Source organism: Gracilinanus agilis, chromosome 4 (genome assembly GCF_016433145.1).
Source record: "Gracilinanus agilis isolate LMUSP501 chromosome 4, AgileGrace, whole genome shotgun sequence".
NCBI lineage: Eukaryota > Metazoa > Chordata > Mammalia > Didelphimorphia > Didelphidae > Gracilinanus > Gracilinanus agilis.
Genome location: NC_058133.1, coordinates 166638110 through 166657475, shown reverse-complemented (window position 1 = coordinate 166657475; position 19366 = coordinate 166638110). Strand labels below are relative to the sequence as shown.

General features: G+C 40.2%; 1 protein-coding gene across 2 annotated transcripts; it reads right to left on the bottom strand.

Moving 5' to 3' along the window:
• Window positions 1-4011: 4011 nt before the first annotated feature.
• Window positions 4012-19331, bottom strand: CCT3 (chaperonin containing TCP1 subunit 3). Of its 2 annotated transcripts, XM_044676806.1 has the most exons (14): window positions 19251-19331; window positions 17811-17872; window positions 17064-17114; window positions 16911-16973; window positions 16495-16591; window positions 14881-14998; window positions 10789-10975; window positions 8731-8880; window positions 7845-7977; window positions 7582-7663; window positions 6370-6550; window positions 5144-5389; window positions 4724-4855; window positions 4012-4344 (listed from the first exon to the last, which is right to left on the bottom strand). In XM_044676806.1, the coding sequence occupies exons 1-14, from the start codon at window positions 19279-19281 to the stop codon at window positions 4240-4242; spliced, it is 1638 nt and encodes a 545-aa protein (XP_044532741.1). In that variant the 5' UTR covers window positions 19282-19331; the 3' UTR covers window positions 4012-4239. The 2 variants fall into 2 exon arrangements, with proteins under 2 accessions (XP_044532741.1, XP_044532742.1); XM_044676807.1 differs by lacking the exons at window positions 16911-16973; window positions 17064-17114.
• Between the last annotated feature and the right edge of the window lie 35 nt (window positions 19332-19366).

Genomic DNA, 19366 nt, shown 5'->3' with positions numbered 1-19366 from the left:
AACAGACTGGAAAAGAAGGGCTTTGAGGGCCAAACTGATGGTTTGATTTTATATTTGTTTCTGGAGGCCATAGGAAGCCTACTGAGTAGGACAATATTGCCCAACACTGTTTTAGGAAAATTGATTTGGTGGCCCCAATGGAGAGCAGATTGAAGTGGGGAGAGCTGGGAGCTAGGCTGACCCTAGCAAGTTATTACAAGTTAGTTCAGGTGTAAGGGTGGGGTATATTCAAGAAATGTTCTCAGGGAATTTGGCAAAAAAGGCAGGAGAGAGTTATGATAGTTATCAGGGACAGAAGGATCAAGGGAATTTTTTGAGAATGGGGGAGACATAAGCATGTTTGTAGATATTAGAAGGCAGTGTCATGTAACTATGGAAAAGTATTCTAAATCAATTAAAATTTTAAAAAGTCAGTGGATTTAAGATAAGTGATAGTAATGATAGAGGGAGCAAGTGGTGATGGGATGAAATGGGATCACTTAAAGGGGTTAGCCTTGGCCAGGAATAGGGCCACTTTTTTATGTGAGCCAGGGGTGGAGATAGTAATAGAAAGCAACTTAGTGATATGGGGAAGAGGAGAAAAGGGAGAACTCTTGGCAAATGGCTTAATTTATTTCTCTCTCTCTATTCTATAAACAAAAAGGCAAGATTCTCAGCTGAGAGTTGGGGAGGGAAACCATGGGAGGTCTGAAAAGCTTTGGAAACGAGGATCTGTGGAGAGTTGGGATAGGACATCATCTGAGTGTCATCTTTGGACTTTGCATGTCTTCTCCTGCCTTCCCTTAGCAAAGCCTACTTTTTCCACACTGTGCCTCCTTTCTCTTCCAGGTCATCACTCCTGCATTAGCCACTCTTTCCTCTGTCTCATCTTGACCCTTTGGTGAACCAGTTCAATTCTATACTGTTTTGAGTCCTCTGCTCCTTATCATTCATTTCATGAATTGCACCCAAGACAAAATTTCCTGGCAGTGATTCTTCTTCCCAGATGTGATGGCTATTGAGGTTCCTTCCAACTTTCAAATTTTGTGATGGCAATACTTACTCTGTTGTGACTTTATTGGTAAAGGAAACTCAGAGAAACTGCTTGTTATCAGAGCAGGTTGCCATCTCTTCTGCTATTAGAGTTGCTTAGAGCATACAGAAGTGACTTGCCCAGAGAAACCCAATTATTTGGTTATGAGGTTGACTCCCTATCTACTATGGTTCATTGCCTCTTCAATATATATAGTATTTGATATATTTTATATTATCAATGAAAATGTCAATTTGCCAGTTGAATCTTACTTCCTTGAGAGCTGGGATTGTAGGGGCTAGAACATACATAGAGTGGGTATTTTCATCTTTTAAACTCTTATCTTCTTAAGTAACAAGAAAGGCAAGGGCTAGGCAAATAGTTAAGTGACTTACCAGGGTCACATATGGGAAGTATCTGAGGCCAAATTTGAACTTAAGACCTCCTAACTCTAGACCTGGTACTCTATCCACTGTGCCACTTAGCTGCTCCTCTATAGTAGGCATTTTTAATAAATGCTTATTGATTACTAAATCCTAAGGGAAGAGATACTAAGAAGTTTAAGACTGGGAACCTGCACTCAAAGGCAGGTATACTGGGGAGAACACTGAGTCTAGATTTCAGTCCTTGCTCTAGTCTGATGACCGAGCAATACAGACAGCCCCATGTCCTATGAGTGATGGCAAACCTTTCAGAATCCTAGTGTCCAAACTGCCACCCTCACACTACAGGTGAGGCCCACCCCCTTCACCCAGACAGGGAAGTCTAATGGGGGAGGTCTTAAATGCCAGGTTGGCATTACATTTTAATTTCATAAATAAGGAGAGTGAAGCTAGATTAAGACTAATCTGATGATATGCAGAATAGTTTTTCAGAAGAGGGGGAGATTGGAAGCAGGGAAGCTGTAAGAAGGAATCCTTGAGTGTAACAATGACAGTAAGAATGGGAAGGAATAGAAAAAACAGATGTGAGGGAACCTAACCAGCCCCACTCATTTCTTCTGGAGGTCTCATGTACTTTTAACTTTGTGTAAATAGAATTGTGTACCCCAGGACTACATTCCCCAGAATTCCTTGAATTTACATTCCCCACTTTATATTCTTATGTTTTGTAAGTAAGTTGTGTGTAACCCTGCCTTTGCTCTCTTCTCTTGCGTGGGGGGCCAGGAAAGCTGGCTTTACTCAGGCTTTTACTTTTGTCTTTTTATTTCTTTTACTTAAAGTAATTATTAATAAATCTATATTAACTTTAATCCTACAACTTGTAGTAATTAGCTCTAAGACAAAGGGGTGGGAAGAAAGGGAATATGCCTAACCTTTAAAAAATAATTAAGATCATTAATTTAACTAAATTAAATTTAAAAACAAAAAATTTAAAAATGAAGGCAATCTGTTTTGAGAAATAATCTTTTTCTCTGGTTAAGGCCCTAAGAATTCGGTAAATTTTTTTTTTTTAAACTCTTACCTTCCGGAAGAGTGGTAAGGGTAGGCAATGGGGGTCAAGTGACTTGCCCAGGGTCACACAGCTGGGAAGTATGAGAGGCCAGATTTGAACCTAGGACCTCCCATCTCTAGGCCTGGCTCTCAATCCACTGAGCTACCCAGCTGCCCCGCTCAGTAAATCTTTAACAGCCCAAGAAAATAGATGTTTTAGCAAAAGATAAGCAATTCTTATTTAGAGACCCTAGAAGAGGAAAGGGGAAAAGGTGGTTATGAGGTAGGAGATGCCAGGAGGATGGATGGCAGACAGGATTTAGGCCTCCAGAATTTATACATATCACTGTACCCCAAGTTTTGCTTCAACCTTTCCCCTCCCCCCAACCTCCTCTTAATACCTCTTAACTTTTCATGAGCAAAGAAGCTTTATAGCTATCAAGGACTAGGATGACTAAATTTGTGAAACATAGGGGCAAAAAGGAAACTAGAAGGCCCAGGAGCCAAGAGGAAGCAACACAGGAAAAAAAATTAAGGATAACTTGACTAATTTGCTTCCCATTACTACCTAGTTGAACACAGTGATTTTTAATTGGTTAAAAATATAAAAGATTGGAGTAAGATTTCAACGTGGGGAGGGCAACAAAAGATTATTTGGGCCAAGGGCTTAGTTCTAGAATAGGAATAAAGAGATCTGGGTTACAGCACTGGCTTCTTGACTTTGTAATCTTGGAAGCCTCATAGTCTCTTGGCACAATAATTCCTGTGTCTATGGTAGAGGAGAGTGAATATCTAAAGTTCTCTAGCTAGCTAGGAATTAGTCTCAGGAACCCAGTTTCCTCAAAATACTCTCATTTTCTTGGTTTCATGGCCAAACTTCCATTTGTGCCCTTTCTATTCACTGTCCTATAGGAAAGACACAAGAATTAGAGACCAAATAAAAACAGACTGGGTTGGAATATGGAATCTAATGATGATTAAGAAGGAGGTTTAAGGTTAACTTCCTTTTTATTATAGAAAATTTCCTAAATACAAAAGTGATGAGGAAGATGGTGGGGAAGGTAATATTCTGGGCAGGAGGCAAAGGTGGATAATTTGAACTAGTTAAGATTCTTAAGTACCCTCACCCAAAGAAAGGTAGAGAAGACCCTGCACATGTTATCTTTTGCATATATGTGTAGCACCTATTTCACTGAGTTGTGAGGACTGATTAAATGGAAGAATGTAGGTCAAGTACCTTGCAAATATCAGTCATATAAATGTGAGCTATAGCCAGCCAACAATCAATCCCAGCTGAAGAATACCCATGTTTTAGTCAAACTCCTTTAGTTTTGACTTGGGATACTGAATTCAAACAGTGAGTGGTTCCTAATTTTTGTGACACCACCAATTTAATCCTTCCCAGATGAATTGTGGGGAAACACCTTTGATACCAGATTATGTTCTTTTGGGAAAATAGGAAGAACACAACAGTGGTACTTCCACTTTCTTCTTGTATTATGTTCCCCCAACATTTCTACCCTAGAGGCAGTGGTATTAACTAGGCTAAAAAGAACACAGAGTAACTGGAGTCTCAAATGACTGAGATTTTAATCATCGGAAGCAAACTTAAATGGAAAGCTTACAATAGGAATTACATGTCAGTGCCTTTTGCAAACTGAGCTGGGGCAGAAAGAGGCTGAGAGAGGCCTCTCAACCTAATCTCCACCAAAGACATCCATGTTTGCCCTGGCAGCCTGGCTCGGGGAAGGGATGGAAAACCTGCTGGTCCTGTGGGCTATTTCTTATGTTTCCTCACTCCTGCCCACTATCAGGTTTACCACCTGACTGATTCTGATCATCACCCTTCTTTTTGTGGCCTGAGACAATGTCATCAATCCGAAGTAACAGGACAGCCGTCTGGGAAAAGAGAACCAAAATGCAAGAGATCAGTGGTGGGAAAGGAGGTGACTGGCTCCCTGGACCTCTTCCCCTCCCCTGACATCACCCCACCATTTGAAATGAACTCCTGCATTCTATAAACTGTGCCCAGTCGACTTCTACAGGGGGGGATAGATAGCTTGTACTCTGTTCTTCTGCTCAACTTAAAAAAATTTTTAACTCAATTTTGAGGCTGACACCCTGCTAGCTCCCATGAACATTTTCCTTTGCTTCCCATCCTCTGAACATTACCTGCTGGGTTTACAAAGTAAATGCAAATGAAAAGACCTGGAGTTAGTCCTCTTGAGCCTGCCCTGCTCAGGGGAGGCATAGCTTTGCCTGATTCTAGGGTCCTCACCTCTACTGCAGTCTTGTAGATCTGAAGCTTCACAGCAAGTGGTTCCCAGATCCCCAGCTCCTTCATGTCTACCAAGATTCCCGTCTCACCATCCACACCCCAGGTCTCACAGTTCTCTTGAGTGTGCTTGGCCTGTAAAGTTGTCAGGGAAGAGATTCCTCTCTCAGGGTTTTGGAAAACTGGGGGCAGTACAGGAAGTTGGGAAATAACTGAAAGAGGCATTTTTAAGACATTAAAGGAAAGAACTGGGCAGAAGAACTTAGAAGGGAGTTGAGGGAAAATGGGAAGGAAAAAGATTCAGACAAATTGAGAGTGGGTTGAAAGAAGAAGGAATTTTATGGGAGCAGGATGTGGGCCCCAAAAGCATAGGAAAGATGTAATTTAAGCTCTCTTCCACTGATGAATGGCATGGGGACTTACCCGAAGGGAAGTGAGTAGACGGATGGTACTGGCCCCACAGTTCTGGATAAGGGTACGAGGGATGACCTCTAGGGCCTGGGCTACAGCTCGGTATGGCCACTGCTCAATGCCAGTCATGGCTTTGGATTTTTCTGTCAGGGCATGAGCAAGGGCCATCTCAGAGGCCCCACCTCCTGGGACCAGCAGAGGTTCGAGAAAAACATTCCGGCAGACCTGCATGGCATCCTGGAGGTTTCGCTCCACTTCCTGGGGGAAGAAATGAAAAACAAGAGTTAAGATGCTTGCTGACCCAGTGCACATGCATACAACTCTAACTCCCTGGATTATACATTTCTTTTTTCCTAGGCTGGCAAAATTACAGGATAGATGCCATAAAGTTAGATACACAGAACATGCTGTCAAGATCAGTAATGGCCAAAAAGTATGCCTGAGGGATGAAAACTGGGACAATCATCAGTCTAGAGAGGCTATCCTGCTTGAGAGCCATGTGGTTAAGAAAACTCTTCCAATCTTCATTCTGTAGTCTCTCCTTCCCAAAAAGCTTAACAACTCAATCTGCCAAGCACTACTTAGGACAAAAACATTTCTCATCTTTGGAGAGCTAATATACACACCGGCTTAGAAAGGTTGTCCCAAAGCAGATTTTGTTGAAGAGAAAGATCAGATTAATAAATCCCCCACTAGAGAAAAGCAATTTAGAAATAAATTTAGTTTTTTTCTCAAGGCTAAACAATTCTAATTCCTTTACTTCATGGTTCAAGTTCTCCAGGTTTTTCTGCATTCTGAGTAATTTCTTCCCTTTCTCTATTTTATGTATAATTCATAAGAAGGGTATTTCATTTTATCTCATGCTACTGTGGGAAAGTTTCTACAGAATGTAGAAGGTGGAATGCTAATTAATCATGCTAGATTTAGGAGTCAGGAAGACCTGAGTTCAAATTCTCATTATCAGGTTATCAAAACTTATCAGCTGTATGACTTTTTAGGTAACACTTAGCCTATTAGCCTCAGTTTCCTCTTTTATAAAGTGTCCCAAGGAACAAGAGATAACAGGTGTAAAGGTACCTTCCAAATCTTATAGCACTACAAAAATGTTAACTATTATTATATCACTTCAATTGGGAAAATAAGGGAGGCATGGGAAGAAAACTTAAGTCTACTATAAAGGGATGCAGCAAGGCATTTAAGGTAGGTTTTACAACCTACAGGAAAGTAACAGGGCTCACCGATAGGATCTCCTTGCTGGCCCCCCGGAGGACAATGGTGCAGGCCTTAGGATCTTTGCATTCTGTGATGAAAGTAAAGTATTCATCTCCAATCTTCTTGATTTCAAATAAGCCAGCACCAGTCCCAACGTCATCTTCTCTAAGTTCTTCTGGTCGGCTGCCAATCCGGGCCCCACAGGCCCTGCAAGGGGAACCCAATATTTTTAGAAATGCTTTACCTCTCTCTCATCCTCTGGAATGTCAGACTCCAGGAATGCATTAGAACAGAACAGCTGCGAAGTCAAGCTGCTAAGCTGGAAAGCTGAAATGCTTCTTTGTCAACTGGAAGACCCCACTGGACTCAAGAATGAGCAATTCATTCTTGATTCAATTTAATATCTTTTTGCAAAAGATAGGTTTATGAATATTAGGCCTGAATAGAGAAATATGGTTCCTCAGAAAAGCTGCGGTCCAAAACATAAATTTGAGGCAATGGTGATTACTCTTTATTGTAATTAGATGCTAAGATGATGGCAAATTCAAAGTTTATTTTGTTGAGGATAAAAGTATAAAGAATGAAGCAACTGGTAGTTTCCCAAGGAATTTATACCCATTGTATCCCAATGAGGTTTAATAAGCATTCAACATATACATCTATATATACATGTGATTATCTATTTTCTTCTTAACTTGTCCATTCAGGATTAAGAACCAACAGTAGGGGTATGAGAGAAGAAAAGTCTGGGATCAGTTAAGATTAGGGGGAGGGAAGAAGAGTGACAGGAAGTACCACTGTATCTGACTATTTTACAAAAACAAATGAAAACCAGTTCTAAGTCATCTATTTCATCCACCCCTCTCTTCTCACCCATAAACAAGATAATCAAGAGTCAAGTATGTATTTAAGCACATGCACACAAACAATCCCTTAATTAAATATACTAGAAGAAAGCGATGGCATAGAAAACCAAAACCTCTGAACATTTCAACTTAACTTTGTGATGTAAAACATGATAATTCTGGCAGATTTATCCTATGTTTACTTAAGCAAATATTAAAATAGGTGTCATTTTTAAGCACACACTTGCTGGGCAGAGGTAGCCCAGATACATGCAGCTAACTGTACCTAACTTCTCTTTAGGTAAATAGTGTTTGCTGCTACATCAGAGACATGTTAGAACCCAGATTAGAGTAGGAAGGCAGAAGCAGATGATCTTACTGGCACACACTCACCTGGCAATTCGGTTGTTGTCTGTCTTCCGGACTCTGCGGATAGCTGTGATGTTGGCCCGCATGAGGTAGTGCTGAGCTAAATCTACAAAGCAGAATTGCAAGACATGTCAAACTGGAAACAGCCTTCCTGTTCTCAAATCCTGGCTTCTCCTCTTGATAGACCATTTTAATATTCTCTACTCTCAGTGAGAGGAAAGACTGAACCTAATGATAATGCCCCCCATACACCCCAACTATTCCAAAAGTGAATGATCCCAGCTCACCTGAGATGCCCTTTTCTGTGATGACCACATCAGGCTTGAGGTGAATAATATCCTCACAAAGCTGCTGAATATATTCTTCTTCCATTTGCAGGATCCGGGTGAAGTCTTCCTCTCGAGTTATCTCAATATCTGTCTATAGGAAGGGGGAATCCGGGCAAACAGTTGCTTAACCAGTTAGATTCTCTAGAGGCAGAATTCTCTGCCACACCATCTTCTACCTCTACCTCTTCTCCAGACAAGTGCACAAGGCAAGGTCAAGCAGTTGCATGGGCCCCTAGAGCCGCATTTATCATATGCTTCATTCCAAAAACCTCAGGTAACATCATCCTTCCCCTTAAACAAAAGCCCAACACCTCCCCCCTCCAATCTTCTTTAGAGTTTGAATTTGTTTGTTTAGCACCACTAAGTTCCTTTCCTACAGCTATTGGTAGGCATTAGGCTACTAGTGGGGGCTGACACCTGGTTCAGAAAAAGGGGAAAATAAAAAATAAAAAAAAAGGGATGCGTGTTTGTGTTTGAAAATCTATCTGGATTTAGGAAGCAGTAAAATGTGAAAATTCTGGGCTAAAATGGGTAAAGGGTAGATGTAGTTGTTTGAATCAAGCCTCTAAATTGGTTATTGAAGGGTGGTGACAAGAAACCATCTTCCCTCTCTGCTTAATGCCATTGCCACAGTGGGACACAATGGTCCCCTCCTTAGAGATTAAGGTACTAGATAGAGAAACTCTTCCTTAGAGGATCTTTATTCTGGCCTCCTGTGGGATGTAAATGAAGAGTGAAGTTATCTAAGACCATCCTCCAAAGTCCAAGATGATACCTCTGTTCCCTTATCTTCTTGCCCTTGATAGATTTTCCTTTTCCCATTAGCTTTAACCATGGCTCTCACCTGGCTCTCTCCTTTTTTATATTCCAAGGAGGAATCCAGCAACACAATTCGAGGATTTTTAATGTATCGCCGCATTCGTGGATGGGTCACATCCTTATTGATCATGACTCCACGTAAGACACAGGAATCCTCAATGATGCCTCCAGGAATCTATGCAGAACAAAATCATTTTTGATCTACATCACACCAAGGTAAACAGAATGTTTCAACTATTCCCCATAAATTTTTCATTCTCCCAGAAACACCATACCGCCATCATAATGTCCATGGTTTCTACTGTGTTCTCACAACAAAAATCACAAAATACACATCTATCTAATGATCCTTGAAAGGGTGAGGGCACCATGGGTCATGATTCCCCATGTCAAAGGTGGCACTACTGAAGTCAAGAGATTTTTAATGATTTGTCATAAAACAGTATATAATGATAATTATTTTTTCTTAAGGCAACACTGTGTTTCACATGGATTCCTAAATCCTTTTTTTTTCCCCTCTGAAGGGAATACAGGGGAAAGAGAACAAGAAGAGATGCTCTTATAACTCTTCCTGATCTTGAGTGGGGTTCATTTTCTCTTCTGCCCCTCCCACCTGTTGTGTGCATGAATAAGTTAGGAATCAGGGTTCTGAGCATCAGGTAGCTCCAGTTTTAATGAGCAAAAGAGTCACATTCCCTGATGTCCCTTTTCTATGGGGTAGGTAGGGTTTTATTCTCCTGGTCCAAAATAATTGTAGTAAACGGTTCTGATTATATTGAAATCTCCACCCCAAAGATGAGCAACTTGGTCTTACAAAGTCATAGGGAACCTAATAAGATAGGAGGCAAGAGAACTAGGGCAAGGCACTTTTCTTCTCTACACTATGATTTCCCCATTTATGAAATGAAGGGGTTAGATCAGTGATTCCCAAAGTGGGTGCCACCGCCCCCTGGTGGGTGCTGCAGCGATCCAGGGAAGCGGTGATGGCCACAGGTGCATTTGGGGGCGGTGAATAACTGTAAGAAGGCGGTGATAGTATGTGACAGGGGGCACTAAGTCATATTTTTTCTGGAAAGGGGGCGGTAGGCCAAAAAAGTTTGGGAACCACTACTCTAGATCCTAAGTCCCGATATCTACTCTTAAGCCTGCCACTCAGAGGCTTGGTATCAAAGGGAAGCAATTCAGTCAGTATACCAAAGAACACTGTCTGCTTGGAAATGCACACAGAAGTCAGCCTGGCCAATTAGTGATGCCAACTCAGGCTAATGACTTCATCAGGCCTCAGCTTCCTCAACTATGAGGAAAATGAATGAGATCAGCAGCTTTCAAAGTATGGTCTTTGAGACATTTTCAGGAGGTCTGACAGGTCAAAACAATTTTCATGATAATGCTAAGACATTTTAATCTCTAATATCATAAAGACCAATAAATACAAACCGAAGTTCTTTTTTGGGGGGTGGGTTAAGGTCTGCAATAATTTTAGAGAATGTACAAGGAGTCTAGAAACCAAATAGTTTGAGAACTACTCTTTCCACTTTAAGTCTATGATTCCCCCCACTCAAAATCTGGAAGGACTCTGGGCTCCCCCTGCTGGCCTTTAGACACTATATTATGTCTGAGCCCCTAAAGGAGAAGGGAGATTGGTATGTAGACTAAAAGTTTAGGATTTCTGCAGTGCATTAACCAATCTGGAGGTTAGATTATAAGGACCTGAAGTTAACATAGCAAAGCTTATAATTTCACTCTTTAAAAATCTGTATTCCAAGTCTAACTTTGTGATTTTCCAAGACACAAATAGAAACCAAGAAACCTATGGTGGTAATGTATATTAGTTGAGGTATAGATGTGAAAATATGGGAAAAATCCCTAGGTTCTAATTTTGCTTTCTTTTTTCCCCAAGGGCAACCAGTTATCTATCAACAAATCTGTGTACTTCTGCTAAGACTAATACCGAGTATAACTCCAGGTATGGAAAGTACTTCTTGCCAGGACCATAATCCAGGGAAGGGATAATCTAAATTGCCTATCTGATCTCGATCCACATCTCTAAGGGAGATAGTTAGAAGTTCACAGAGGCTATTACCTTTTCCACTTTAGCAAACTTCTTAATGTCAATCTCTTTTCGGCCATTCTCCTCAAATTGTACCATTTTTACAGCATCCAGGGCTATGGTACAAGCCAGGGAGGACCAGCGGCTGATCACCTTAGTGCGAATGGCACTATCAATGATATTCATCATTGTATCACGGTTGTTGATATCAACAGGGGTACTGGAAAAAAGGAAGAAAGAAAAACATATGTTCAGGGGGCAGTCTGGAGGATATTTATAGAGAAAGTCACTTGGTTTGCCATTCAGATGCCAAGTGATTAAAATAATGAGCTAAGAGGCAGGAGAGAGATCCTATTTCCTTAATGACTGAAAGAACGTCCATAAGTTAATTTGTTGTTCTTTTTATATCCCTCATCAGCTCCCCTGGACTCATTGCATTTCTATGCAGATAATACATACATATATCTATCTTACACATGTACATCCAGACTGATCCAGTCCTGAAGTACCAGTTGCCTATTGGACATTTCAAATTAGACATCCTCTAGGCCTCTCAAACTCAGTACGTATAAAACAGAACAATCTTTCCTCTTTCCAAACATTCCTATTTCTGAAAAGTCACCCGTCTTCTGGTCTCCCAGGTTCATAGTGGTGCTATCTTCAACTCTTGACTCTTTCTCACCCTACCTATCTATAATCAGTTGCCAAATTTTGTGGTGTTACCTCATCATTTCTTGCAGCCTCTCTACTTACATAGAAACCTCTTGAATTCTAGCCCTTATCAGTGCTTCCCATCTCATTGCAGTGGTTTCCTAATATCTCAAACTTCTTGTCTCTAAAACATCTTAAACTGTTGCCAGTGATTTTCCCTCAAGTGATGAACTGACTATATCAATCCCATTTTCTTCTCAGTGCTTATTTATTTAAGAAAAAAAGAAAGAAAGGGGAAAAAAAACCAAAAAACAAAATCCTTACCTTCTTAAGGCAGAAGAGTGGTAAGGGCTAGGCAATGGGAGTTAAGTGACTTACCCAGGGTCACACAGCTAGGAAGTGCCTGAGGCCATATTTGAACCCAAAACCTCCCAGTCTCTGGGCCTGGCTCTCAAACCACTGAGCTACCTAGCTGCCCCCTTCTCAGTGCCTTTAAGAAAAAGATAAACTTCTTTGTTTTTAAAGCCATTAATAGTCTGGTCCCAATCTATCTTTTCCATCATTATCTACCCATCACTTTCCTACCTTGTGCTCTATAATCTGGCTACACTGCTTTCCCTGATCCTTACATATGATATACTTAATCTCTGTTCCCTTGCCCTGGTTCTTCCCCATGTCTGGAAACTCTTTCCTTCAAGACCCAGCTCTTAACACAACCTTCTACACAAGGCCTTTTCTGATCTCTCTTCCCCAAATCCAGTATCCTTCAAAAATTATCTTATAATCAACTATTTTGTGTTTATACTGCAAATACATAGAGGTAGCATGATAGCTAGCATTTAAATGTAGACTGCTTTAAAATCTGCAAACTGTTCACAAATATTATTTTATTTCATATTCACAGTAACTTGGGAAGCAGTAAGGAAACATGCATTTATTAAACATACTATATTCCAAGCACTGCATTAAATATTCTTTACATATTATCTCATTTAAGTTTTACAGTGCTGGGAAGTAGGTTATTATTCTTTTACAAATGAGGAAGTTGAGGCAGAAAGGGTAAAAAAAAAAAAAAACACACACAAAAAAGAAAGAGAACACTGCATGTCTCTTGAGTCCTCGTTTGGTTTTCTTTCTTTTTAAAATTTAAATTCCCAGAGCCTAGAATAGTACCTTGTTCAAATTTAACAGTTGCTTGAAAAATACTTGATTGATCTGTCTACAAGTAAAATCACCCTTTACCTACTGTCAAATTGTTTGTATTCAAATTTCATTGTAAACTCATCCAATGCCTACCAATTCTGAACAGTTTTAATATATAATTTGTTGGAGGACCTAGATTCAAATCTGATCTCAGACACTTCCTAGCTGTGTGACCCTGGGTAAGTCACTTCACCCAAAATATCCAGTCCTCACTGGTCTTCTGCTGCAGAACCAATACTTAGTATTGATTCTAAGACAGAAGGTATGGGTTTAAAAAACAAAACAAACAAAAACCATCACATGAAATTTTTACTATGTTACTCTCCCTATGCTTTAACTAAATTTTATTTATCCTCCAAGGCTAAGTTCAAGCCATATACTCCACAGAGCTTGCACATCTCTAGGGGCAACTTTCAATGCTATTTTTTCAGTCAGTCAACTAACATGTATTTATTAAGAGCTTATGGGGGCAGCTGGGTAGTTCAATGGATTGAGAGTCAGGCCTAGAGATGGGAGGTTCTAGGTTCAAAGCCGGCCTCAAACACTTCCCAGTTGTGTGACCCTGGGCAAGTCACTTGACCCCCATTGCCCACCCTTACCACTTCCACCTATGAGCCAATACACAGAAGTTAAGGGTTTAAAAAAGAAAAGAAAAGAAAAAGAGCCTATGTTATGTGCCAGGCATCATGCTAGGTGCTAGAGATATAAAGACAAAAACGAAATAGTACTATTAATAAGGAACTTATGTTTTATAGGAGAAGGCAACACGTGCATCTTAATTAAGTCTATACAAAATAAAGGAAAAGTACTTTTTTGGGCAAAGCACAAGCAGGTGGCAGGTTAGGATGTGGTGGAAGGATTAGGAAAGGTCTCATGGAGGGCCTTTGCATTGATCTATGAAGAAACTAAGGATTCCACTGAGCAAAGGTAAGAAAGGAGAACACCTATCAGGACATAGGGATAGATGAAACAGCAAGAATCTTGGTGAGTTTGTATTAAATGAAATGAAGTGGGCAAAAGTAAGTAAAACATATAAGGTTGGAAAAGCAGCCAAGGGATATGTATGTGATGTAATGGAAGTCTTTGAAAGCCAAAGGACCTTGCATCATATCCAAAAGTAACAGAGAACCAGAGGAGTTTTTTGTGACCATCTATAGTAGCCCAACTGAGCACCTGCTCATACAAAGTAGTACCATCATCCCTTGCTTGTGGTAGTGTGAAGAGTGCCAGGCTTCTTGGTAGGCAATTATAAAGTCTAAATCTTGACTCTCATACTTATTAGCTATTTTACTTTTGGGCTCACAACTTAGGAACTGCTTAACTTTTCTTGGACCTCATTTGATTCATTTCTAAAACGAGAGGGTTGCAAGAAATTCTCTTAATACATCTTTAAGCTCTAAATCCTGACTGTTTTGAGTCTCAAGTTTATTTACCTTTACAATGAGGAGAGCTGGTTTAGACCAGTGATTGTGAACCTTTTAGAGACTGAGTGCTGTGCCCTGCTCCCCACAAGGGAGGGGAAAGTGCTCCCTTTGGGCTTCCAATATTCCCAACACTTGCTCATCTAGGCTCTGCTTAAATGTTTACACAGAATTTACTATCCAACAATAAAGCATCATTCCTTATTCTAAGCATAAATTTATGCTACATTTATTGGTCAAGTTCTGTGCATTAGAACAATAAAAAAATAAATCTACTCCTTCCTGCTTAATATATCCAAAGATATTTATATCCCTCTCATTCTTTTTCTTCCCCAGGCTTAATATCCCATGCTCTTTTAACTATTCTTCATATAACATAGCTCCCAAATTTGTCACCATCCTGGTGGCTTTCTTAAAAAAAATGGAGCCCAGAACTAATTATAATACTCCTGATGTAGTCTGAACATAGCACAGTATAGTGGACTTTCCACTAACTTTAATCAGGTGATTAAAAAGTCCATTGCCCATTCAGACTCAAATGACAGTTTTTTTCTTAGAGGTAATTTAAATACTATGTGCTCTCAATTTACATCCAAAAGAAAATAGCTTGTTATTAGTCTGTGGAATAGTTTTCCAGAATTTTGAATGATCTGATCTTTTTATTCCTGTGTTCAGACTACATATCACTTTTTAAAATCTTTCTTCCCTCTCTATATTGTACTGAGGAGACAAGGTAAAGAGCGAATGAGTAATACTTTCCTCCTTACCAATTTTTATTATCCCATCACACAATGGGGTCCAGTTTAATTTATGCCATTCCTTATAGTGTATATACCCCTTTCCCCAATACCTGATTTTCTTAAGTGTGCTGATCATATCATCCAATGCCTTTCGGTAGGCACTAATCACTACTGTTGGGTGCATCTGTTGCTCTAGGAAATGCTCAGCCACTGACAGCATTTCTCCAGCTAAAGGAAAGAAGAGACATAGACAGCTCAATAAAGTAGTCATCAATAGGCTATCAAGATGAAATAGAACTAGGTTTATCTTGTCAAAGATGAAATTGCTTTTGAGACTGCCAAAATACTCTAATGGTCATCTTATTAAAACCACCTGCATATTTTTCATCATCCTCAGGTAAAATATGTCCTTTGTTTATCTGACAATAGAAAGCTCTGTCTGACATCTAATTTCCCTCATATAATTTCAATTATTTCTTCCTGAGTTATTTTTGATATACACTCAAGAAATTAAGCTCCTACCTTCTCTTTCACAGTATTAACAGCTCTCTCAAATTTTCCTTAAAGCTCAGAACTGAAGGGGAAGCTAGGTGGCTCAATGGATTGAGAGTCAGGCCTAGAAACAGATGGTCTTGGGTTCAAACAGGTCTTAGACATTTCCTAGCGGTGTGACTCTAGTCAAGTCAATTAACTTCCTGGCCTTTACCACTCTTCTGTCTTGAAACCAATACGTAGTATTGATTCTAAAAATACAAAAAAGCTCATGTTCTGATAAATGTAAAATCCTGAACAGAGTAGAGTAAGGGTAAAGATATAATCATACCCTATGATTCTCAATTTAGCAGGGACAAACTATACTCTTCAACAACCATTACACATGACAATAGTAATTCATGTAGGATTTTGGGACATGCTCAACAACACTGTAAAGTAAATCAACTTTAAATCAACTAAATCAACATGTAGTCGATTTGTCTAAAGTTTTGTCATTAAGTTTTTTTTTTTTAAACCCTTAACTTCAGTGTATTGTCTCATAGGTGGAAGAGTGGTAAGGGTGGGCAATGGGGGTCAAGTGACTTGCCCAGGGTCACACAGCTGTGTCATTAGTTTTTAAAATAAGCTTTTATGTTCTCTATACAACATTTTCCTCCCAATGAAAAAAAATTTAAAGGGAAAACAAAAGCCTTTAAAAATAGGTACAGTTCAGCAAAACAAATTTCTACATTGGCCAAGTCCAAAAATGACTCATTTTTTAAACATACAAAAAAAAATTTTTTTTTGGTAGAACTCTGCAACCAAGTAGAAATGGTGCCAACATGTAGTAAAGTGGTCCACAAAGCTTCAGGAGAACACTGGCGATACTTTGTGAAATGGAAGACAATGGCTTTATGCTAGGTGGAGTTCATATCATCTCCTCTTACAGACAAGGAAGATAAAGTCACCAGATGTTAAATGCAAGGTTATTATTTAGAAATTAAGTCAGGTCCTCTGACTACTAATCTAGTGCTTTTCCTAACGTGCCACATGGCCTATATTCCACTCAGCTAGGATTGAAAAAACTCACCTTTTATGTTTGAATCTATTAAAGTACAATCAAAAGTAGCAAAATTACTCACTACCTTATTTTTTATGTAAAATGTATATATAAATATATAAAAGGAATTTATATAAGTACTTTACTCATACTGTATTGTTTTCTTTCATTAACTTCCCCATGATCTTACCAAGAATAATCACTGATGTAGTCCCATCCCCAACTTCTTCATCCTGAGTCCGACTGATTTCAATCATTGACTTAGCTGCTGGATGTTGGACTTGAATCTGGAGATGGAAAAGACAATTCCCAACATTACTCTTTTTCTATTCTGCTTGTCCCTAACTTAGCTCTCCACCTTGGAGCTATGCACTCCTGTGTTTCCTCATTCTGCTCCTAGCAAGGCCTAATATAGTAAAAGCTGTAGATTTCAAACTTTATTATCTATTTAAGCCACCTCTTAAATTCTCTTCCTTTCTGGAAAACACAAGCACAATGCCTTTATCTCCAATCCCCTACTGAATCTTCTTAGGAAAAGCATGCTAATATCTTCCATTTTGATACTGGTTCACTATGAAAGCACAAGAACGCAAAATAAAATCAAACCTCTCGGAGAATGGCGTTGCCATCATTGGTCATCACAATGCCACCCATTGGGTCCAAAAGCATCTAAGACAAAATTAGAGGATATAGGTGTTGTTGAACAAAATTGGAGGCAGTATTTTTACAGCTTGGTGTTACAAAAAAAGCTAAACTCACCTTCATCATGGACTTAGGTCCCAGACATGTTCGGATCACATCTGCAATAGTCTGATAAGAAGAAAAGCATAGCTAAGCAAACTCCAATACAGCTTTAAAAAATAATATAACTTGGGGGCAGCTGGGTAGTTCAGTGGATTGAGAGCCAGGCCTAGAGACTGGAGGTCCTAGGTTCAAATCCGACCCCAGACACTTCCCAGCTGTGTGACCCTGGGCAAGTCACTTGACCCCCATTGCCCACCCTTACCACTCTTCTGCCTCGGAGCCAATACACAGTATTGACTCCAAGAAGGAAGGTTAGGGTTAAAAAAAAAATATATATATATATATATAACTTTTTGAGTTTAATAAAGAGATAAAGAAGTTGCATAACAGTTGTCTATTTGCACTGAGAACAGGAGTTTCCTTAACTAGAGCTCCATATACAAAGGAAATCATGAGGGTTAGAAGAAGAGAAGAAAGGCAGAAATTTGACAAAGGGCAGGGATCTTTCAAGTGAATGTATCGCAAGCTGCCCAGGTGAACTAATAATGGCAAAGGAATTGGAATCCTTGAGGAATGTTACCCCCCCCCCCTTTCTAAAATACCAGCTTTCAATTCATCTCACATGTCACCTTTGGCTTTGTTAACTTTGGTTATAAAGTTAATATTCAAATATATCATCACTGAGGGGCTGTTGCAATGCTGAGAAAAAAAGGGAATTCAAACTTAAGACGAAAACAAGCCTGGAGATCTAAAGAAAGGTACCTTGGCAGCACTGATGTTCCCGGATTGCACTTTCCTTCCAGATTCCCGTTTTGTACTCTGACCTGAAATGCATAAAAAACAAAACAAATGAACATTACCTTATGCATTGCCTTTGCTTTTTCACACTTGTGATAAATGAAAAGTATTTATTAAGCTATTACTACAACTACAAATGCAAAATTGAGACTCTGACCATCTTGAGGGAATTTACACTTCACCTGGAAGATAATACACATGACCTAAAGGAGTAGCAGCCAGAAAAAAAGACTCCTAACATCACTGAGACTTAAGAGAACCCCTTACAGTGCATTCTTAGTATTATTTTTCACCAGAGAAAATCCCAATGGGATTACAAGAAAACAGGAGAAAAAAATTGTTTTTAATATTGTTTTTCTGTTAGTGGTACTGAAGGTGCTCAGACGTCTAATTAGCCAATACCAGGAACTAACCAGAGAAAGAGAGAAAGAAAGAAACAGGGCTATTGGGGGTGAGGGAAGAAGAGAGGGGAGAGAGAAAAGTAACCAAAGTAGGGCAGTAGCTTAGAATACTAGATGACTTTCAAAGTTTCCTCAAGCTCCAAAATTCATGATTTTGATTCTGTTTCTTCACACAGGTTTAATGTCTTCAAATCTTTCAACATACATATAACTATAACCAAGGTTACAAAATAAGCCACAATTCTTAACAATACAAATTAACTTCTAATGTGTTCTGATCCCATCTCAGATCCCTCTCGGGGACAAGGTCTGAAGATAGGTATGTCTCTACTGAAAGAACAAAACTCGACATGGGATGGGAAAAAATTATGGGAGTTGATAGAGGAAAGGGAAAAAAAAGAACTACCTAATTGAGAGGATGCTAGCATATAAAGCATTCTTGGGTTTTACAAACCAATGACCCTCTGCAGCGAAGGATGCAGGTCATCGTTCCCATTCTATAGATGAGGAAATTGAGGTTCCGAGAGGCTAAGGGCCTCTTTTGGGGTCGAACCATAGGGTCTCTGCTCCACGGGATAGAGCCCAGGCTATTTCTCCCGTGAAGAACTGGGGAGAGTTGCGGGAATCGGAAAAAAAGAAATCACATGTGTGTGGGGGGAGGGGAAGCATCAATGAATCCAGGCGAATAAAGGGGTCTAGAAGGGGGAGGCCTGTCAGAGGAGGAAGCAACGGGGTTCCCTCTGCCTGGGAGGAGAAAGGGGTTGCACCAACGTGGCGCGGCCCCACGCCGAGGAGGGACTCCGGGGAGGGAAGGCAGAGGAGGGAGTGACTGCTGGGTAAGGGATCCCGCAGCCTCGGGGGATCCGGGCGTTACTAAGGGCAGATAAGGGAGCGCGCTCAGAGATCAGTTAGGAGGATTCCTGAGGATCGGGGGCCTTCTAAGAAGAGAAAGGGGAGGCCTGGCACAGAAAAGGAGATCGGTCTCTAGCCCCCCACGACTTACTGAGCACGAGCACGGGGCGATGGCCCATCATGGCGGCGCAGAGCCGGGAACCGGGAGCTAGGACAACCGGCAGAACCTTCTGGAGATGGAGCCAGAATGCGGAGCCCAAGCAGCGC

What these genes read in the sequence shown, in the direction of transcription:
- CCT3 (XM_044676806.1), bottom strand. Translation starts at nt 19,281, where the DNA reads ATGATGGGCCATCGCCCCGTGCTCGTGCTCA. An exon ending in TCGCCCCGTGCTCGTGCTCA is followed by an intron (nt 17,873 to 19,250) that starts GTAAGTCGTGGG and finishes TATGCATTTCAG; the next exon opens with GTCAGAGTACAAAACGGGAA. An exon ending in GACAACAACCGAATTGCCAG is followed by an intron (nt 6,551 to 7,581) that starts GTGAGTGTGTGC and finishes TTCCCCTTGCAG; the next exon opens with GGCCTGTGGGGCCCGGATTG.